At 45.0% G+C, this 6,715-nt stretch overlaps 1 protein-coding gene across 1 annotated transcript; it reads right to left on the bottom strand.

Moving 5' to 3' along the window:
- Positions 1–2,985: 2,985 nt before the first annotated feature.
- On the bottom strand, positions 2,986–3,706 carry LOC107300796 (GTPase IMAP family member 4-like). The gene has a single exon (XM_015830085.2). The coding sequence runs from the start codon at positions 3,617–3,619 to the stop codon at positions 3,053–3,055; it is 567 nt and encodes a 188-aa protein (XP_015685571.2). The 5' UTR covers positions 3,620–3,706; the 3' UTR covers positions 2,986–3,052.
- Positions 3,707–6,715: the final 3,009 nt, after the last annotated feature.

The raw sequence follows: 6,715 nt of genomic DNA, 5'->3' as shown, positions 1-6,715 counted from the left end.
ATGATAGATAGATAGATAGATAGATAGATAGATAGATAGATAGATAGATAGATAGATAGATAGATATGAATTAGGTGATAGATAGATAGACAGACAGACAGACAGACAGACAGACAGACAGACAGACAGATAGATAGATAGATAGATAGATAGATGAAAGATGGATGGTCTAGAAAGATAGATAGATAGATAGATAGATAGATAGATAGATAGATAGATAGATAGATAGATAGATAGATAGATAGATAGATAGATAGATAGATAGATAGATAGATTACAGATAGATAGATGGATAGATGGATGGATAGATACACAGAAATGATAGACAGATAGACAGATAGACAGATAGATAGATAGATAGATAGATAGATAGATAGATAGATAGATAGATAGATAGATAGATAGATAGATAGATAGATGAGACAGACAGACAGACAGACAGAGCAACAAAGTGGGAAGGGACCATGGAGGTCTTCTAGCCCAACCCCCTCTTCAGGCAGGAAAGCCTACACCATTTCAGACAAGTGGCCATCCAGTCTCTTCTTATAAAACCTCCAGTGATGGAGCCCCCGCAACTTCTAGTGGCAGGCAGTTCCACCGGTTTAACTGTCCTCCCTGTCTGGAAGTTTCTCCATAGTTCCAGGTTGCTTCTCTCCTTGAGGAGCTCCCCTCCGCTGCTTCTTCTCCTGCCTTCCGGGGCTTTGGGGAAGAGGTGGACCCTCCCTTCTCTGTGGAAGCCCCTTAGATGTTAGTTTTATTGCAGACGTTTCGTGACCCAATTAGGGAACGTCATCAGTGCTACCGTAGAAGGGAATGGAGTTGATGGAATTTATGGAGAGGAGGAGGGTTAGGGTTGTTGTCTGAACTGGGTTATTTTCTTGGAGACTTTTCGTAACCCAGCCAGGGAACATCATCAGTGCTAGAAGGGAGTGAGGTTTCCGGAGTGGAGGAGGAGGAGAAAAAGGAGAAAGAGGAGGAGGAGGAAGGAGGAAGGATTGGGGCATCCTCGGTGTTGTCTGAACTTGGTTATTTTCTTGCCGACATTTCGTGACCCAACTAGGAAACATCATCCGTCGTACCGTATAATGGGGTTTATGGAGGAGGAGGAGGAGGAGGAGGAGGAGGAGGAGGAGGAAAGACTGGGGGGAACCTTGATGTTGTCTGAACTTTTCTTGTAGACATTTCATGACCCAACTAGGGAACATCAACAGTGTTAGAAGGGAGTGAGGTTTGTGGAGAGGAGGAGGAAGAGGAGGAGGAGAACGATGACAGTCCCCCAATCAATCACTTGTTCAAATTGCCCGTGTATTATGTCTTCACCGAGTCCCGGTGTCCGGGCCCACTTCAAGACCTCACCCCGAGAAAGCAGAACTCGTGGAAACCGTTTCATCCCAAAGGAACTTTTATTAGGAGACGTTGCTAGCAAGCCCAGAAGCCAGGATCCGAGGGTTTCCCCTCTCAAATCGATAGGTAAAAAGTGTCCCAAGCAAAAAACCCACCCCAATCGTTCATCCGGTCAGTTCACACGGCCCAATCCCCTTGTGGGGAAAGGGGAGATCACACCAGACCGTCTCCAGTTGTAGCTGCGATGTTTTGGCGCTCTCGTCGCCCCTTCTCCTTCTCCCGGGAGCCCGTAGATAAATGGGTTGCCGGAGGTTGCCTTCCTTTCTTCCCCTCCCTTTGCTGGCTGACATTCAGGGATGGGAAAGTTCACAGAAGGATAACGCAGGAAAGCAAAGGGTTACACAGCGTCGCCAGAGAGGAAATCAAGGCAATAACCCTCAAGCACCTCCCCCCCCTCCTCCCCCCCTGGGAATAGGGCAGGACCCAGGAAGAGAAGAGAGTGAGATTCGGGTCAGGAGGAAAGGCAGACGCAAATAAATGGAGGAGGGGGGGGGAAGGATAAGGGACTTTAGAGATATATGGCTTCTGACACCTGGTCAATCGGTTGATTGATGGCTGTTAAATGCCCCACTCAACGGGGCTCCGTCGTTTTCTGAGTGACCACGCCCTCTGGTCAAGTCTGTTTTACGCGGGGGGGACATGTTGGAGAAAGAGAAGAGATAGATAGATAGATAGATAGATAGATAGATAGATAGATAGATAGATAGATGGATGGATGGATGGATGGATGGATGGATGGATGGATGGACAGACAGACAGACAAACAGGAAGGAAGGAAGGAACGAGTAAGAAAGAAAGAAAGAAAGAAAGAAAAAGAAAGAAAGAAAGAAAGAAAGAAAAAGAAAGAAAGAAAGAAAGAAAAAGAGAAAGGAAGGAAGGAAAGGAAGGAAGAGTTGGTAGATAGATAGAAATAGTAGATTAGATAGAGATAGATAGATAGATAGATAGATAGATAGATAGATAGATAGATAGACAGATAGATAGACAGACAGACAGAAAAGAGAAAAAAAGAAAAAGAAAGGAAGAAAGAAAGAAAGAAAGAAAGAAAAAATAAGAAAAAGAAAGAAAAAGAGAAAAAAAGAGAAAGAAAAAGAAAAGGAAGGAAGGGTTGGTAGAAGATAGAAATAATAGATTAGATAGATAGATAGACAGACAGAGACAGACAGGAAGGAAAGAGAAAAAAAGAAAGGAAAAAAGGAAGAAAGAAAGGAAAGAAAGAAAAAGAAAGAAAAAGAAAGAGAGAGAAAGAAAGAAAAAGAAAGAAAGAAAGGGGAGACAGCGGAAAGAAGGAAGGAGAGGAAGGAACGGAGGAAAAGGAAAGGGAGAGGGAGGGAGAAAGAAAGGAAGGAAGGGGACAGGAAGGAAGGAAGGAAGGAAGGAAGGAAAGATGGAAGGAAGGGAGAGAGGGAGGAAGGGAGAAAGGAAGGAAGGAAGGAGAGGAAGGAATGGAGGAAAAGGAAAGGGAGGGAGGGAGAAAGAAAGGAAGGGGACAGAGGAAGGAAGGAAGGGGAAAGAGTAAGGAAGGGAGAGAGGGAGGAAGGAAGGAAGGAAGGAAGGAAGGAAGGAAGGAAGGAAGGAAGGAGGGAGGGAGTAGCAGAGCAGGGACCCTTTCCAGAGTTGCCATCATGGAGATTTTTTCTGGCGTTCCTTAAAGGAAAGGACACAACCAGGAAAGGTTCCATGTGCTCTTGAAGTTCTTCTTGTCGGCCGCCAGCATCTCCTCCGTGTAACAAGGAGCGTCCCGGTTCTCCTTCACCAGCCCGTCAATCATCTCCATCAGCTGGGCCACCTGCGCCTCTCGCTCCGCCCCCTTGGCCTTGTTGTTGAAAGCCAGGTAGCGGTCCCCACACAGGTACACCTGCTCCTTCAGGGCGCGGTCCCCCTCGGAGATGAACTGGTCGAGCGTCTTCCCTTCCAGGTCGTCCTTCCGAGTGAACAGGAGGATCATGTACTTCTTGGCGTTGAGGCTGAAGATCTCCTTGATCAGCTCAGCCACCTCCTGCTCCTCCTGGGTGAAACGGCCCGGGCACATCACCTGCAGGATGACGTGCGGGCCCGGGGTGCAAAACTTCACGCACTTCTTTACTTCGGCCGCCGTTTCTGACTTGGGACGCCCGGTGTCGAGGAAGCAGGGCGTGTCGACCACCACCACCTTCCGGCCATTCACCTGCGTCTCCTTCCTTTGGCAACATCTGGTGACGGAATCAGGAGCCATCTTCGATTCAAAGACGCGGCTCCCCAGGATGGTGTTTCCCGTCGCGCTCTTCCCGTTGCCGGTTTTGCCCACCAGGACGATCCTCCGTTCGGGACCTACGACCCAAAGGGGGGGAGGGAGGGGAGAGAAGAAGGGGTCCGGTCAGCAGCGTTGAGAGTAGACGACCGGGCTGGCGCCAAGAGAGGCATCAAACAGGTTATCAGCCGTGAGTCCCTGCACATTCACAAGAGATCGACATTCAGCCCGTCTTTAATCTCCCAGTCGTTTCCCCTAACCGTTAGTAGGTCAGATTTTTGTAGAGAGCTTAAACTTGCACTAAATCTTTATCTTCTCTATCTATCTCTATCACCTAATCTCTGTCTCTGTCTCTCTATCTCTCTATCTCTCTATCTCTCTATCTCTCTATCTATCTAATCTATCTGTATCTGTATCTATATCTATCTGTCTTTCTATCTATCATTTGTCTATTATCATCTATCATCCATCCATCCATCTGTAGTAAGAGAGAACCAGGCTGTGCCTGAGGGAGGCATCAAATGCGTCATCAGTCCTGAATCCCTCTGCACTCGCAAGAGATCTAAGTTCAGCCCACTTTGAATGCCTCTCCTATCTTCCGCTCATTTCCAATTGATCCGTTAGTAGGTCAGGTTCTTTTAGCGAACCGAAGCTTGCAATTAATCTTGATACTCATTTGAACTGCCTGAATCTCCTGATTTTCCTGGCACTTGATCTATCTATCTATCTATCTATCTATCTATCTATCTATCTATCTATCTATCTATCTATCTATCTATCTATCTATCTATCTATCTATCTATCATCTATCTATCTATCTATCTATCTATCTATCATCTATCTATCTATCATCTATCTATCTATCTATCTATCTATCATCTATCTATCTATCTATCTATCTGTCTATCTATCTATCTATCTAATCAATCAATCTATTCATCCATCCATCCATCCATCCATCTAATCTATCCATCCATCCATCCATCCATCCATCCATCTATCTATCTATCTATCTATCTATCTATCTATCTATCTATTTATCTAGCAATACATCCGTCCGTCCGTCCGTCCGTCCGTCCGTCCGTCCGTCCATCCATCCATCCATCCATCCATCCATCCATCCATCCATCCATCCAATCTATCATCTATCTCTATGTATCATCTATAATTTCTCTCTCTCTTCTACGATTTATCTATCATCCATCCATCCATCCGTCCATCCATCGTAGTAGATAACCAGGCCGAGCCCGAGGGAGACGTCAAACGCGTCATCAGTCCTCCCCATAGTTGCACCAGCCCCTCGGCCCTGTCTCCCGTGCCTGCCCATCATCCACTGCCCCACCGGGCCTCAGAACAGGATAGGATAGGGTAGGATAGAATTAAGAATAGAATTAAGAATAGAATATAGAATAGAGTAGAACAGAATATAGAATAGAACAGAATATAGAATAGAATAAAGAATATAATATTACAGAACAGAATAAAATTAAATAGAATTGGATTAAGAACAGAACCGAATAGAATATTATAGAGTAGAATAGAATAAAGAATATAACAGAATACAAAATAGAATAGAAGGGAATGGAGTGGAATAGAATAGAATAAAGAATGGAATAGAATAGAATAAAGAATGGAATAGAATGAATTATAGAATAGAATAGAATATAAAACAGAATATAGAATAGAATATAGAACAGAATAGAACAGAATAGAATAGAATAAAGAATGGAATAGAATGAATTATGGAATAGAATAGAATATAACATAAAATAGAATATAGAATAGAATATAGAACAGAATAGAATAAAGAATGGAATAGAATAGAATAAAGAGTGGAATAGAATGAAGAATGGAATAGAATAGAATAGAATATAGAATAGAGTATAGAACAGAATAGAGGGGAATAGAATAAAGAATGGAATAGAATGAAGAATGGAATAGAATGAAGAATGGAATAGAATGAATTATGAAATAGAATAGAATAGAATAAAAATGGAATAGAATGAAGAATGGAATAGAATGAATAATGGAATAGAATACAATAGAATAGAATAAAGAATGGAATAGAATAGAATAAAGAATAGAATAGAATAGAATAGAATAGAATAGAATAGAATAGAATAGAATAGAATGAAGAATGGAATAGAATAAAGAATGGAACAGAACAGAACAGAACAGAATAGGACAGGACAGAAGAGTTGAAAAGGGCCTGGGAGGTCATCTAGTCCAACCCCCTGCTCAAGCCAGAGACCCTTCTAGAATCATAGATTGACAGGAGTAATAGAAGGGACCTCGGAGGTCTAGTCCAACCCCCTGCTCAAGCAGGAGACCCTCAGAGAATTCTAGAATGACAGCTATAGAAGGGATCTTGGAGGTCATCTAGTCCAGCCCCCTGCTCGAGCAGGAGACCCTGACAAAATCATAGTTGGATGGGACCTCGGAGGTCATCTAGTCCAACCCCCTGCTCAAGCCGGAGACCCTTCCAGAATCATAGAATAACAGGAGTAATAGAAGGGACCTCGGAGGTCATCTAGTTCAGCCCCCTGCTGAAGCCGGAGACCCTTCCAGAATCATAGAGTGACAGTAGTAATAGAAGGGACCTCGGAGGTCATCTAGTCCAGCCCCCTGCTCAAGCCGGAGACCCTTCCAGAATCATAGAGTGACAGGAGTAATAGAAGGGACCTCAGAGGTCATCTAGTCCAGCCCCCTGCTCAAGCCGAAGACCCTTACAGAATCATAGAATGACAGAGTTGGAAGGGACCTCGGAGGTCATCTAGTCCAGCCCCCTGCTCAAGCCGGAGACCCTTCCAGAATCGTAGAATGGCTTTTGAACGAATGCTTTTCATTGGAGCATCGCCCCCTCCCCCTCTCCACCAGCCGTCTCTCTCCCCCTCGTCCCTCTCTCCTGGCCGTTGGCCCATCAGCCACTGCCGCACCGGGTCTCTCCGGGCTGACTCTTCGGGAACTTTGCGCCCAAGTTGCGCCCGGGAGGAGAGAAGCGGCCGCGGGAAGTGGAGGCGCTCCGGAGCAGCTGAGCAGGAGGGGTGGCGGGGGGGAGAGAGAGAGAGTCAACAAGGGTAG

Source organism: Protobothrops mucrosquamatus, unplaced genomic scaffold, assembly GCF_001527695.2.
Source record: "Protobothrops mucrosquamatus isolate PMUCROS unplaced genomic scaffold, P.Mucros_1.0 scaffold8476, whole genome shotgun sequence".
In the NCBI taxonomy this organism is placed as follows: Eukaryota; Metazoa; Chordata; class Lepidosauria; order Squamata; family Viperidae; genus Protobothrops; species Protobothrops mucrosquamatus.
This window is presented reverse-complemented; position numbering and strand designations above follow the sequence as displayed.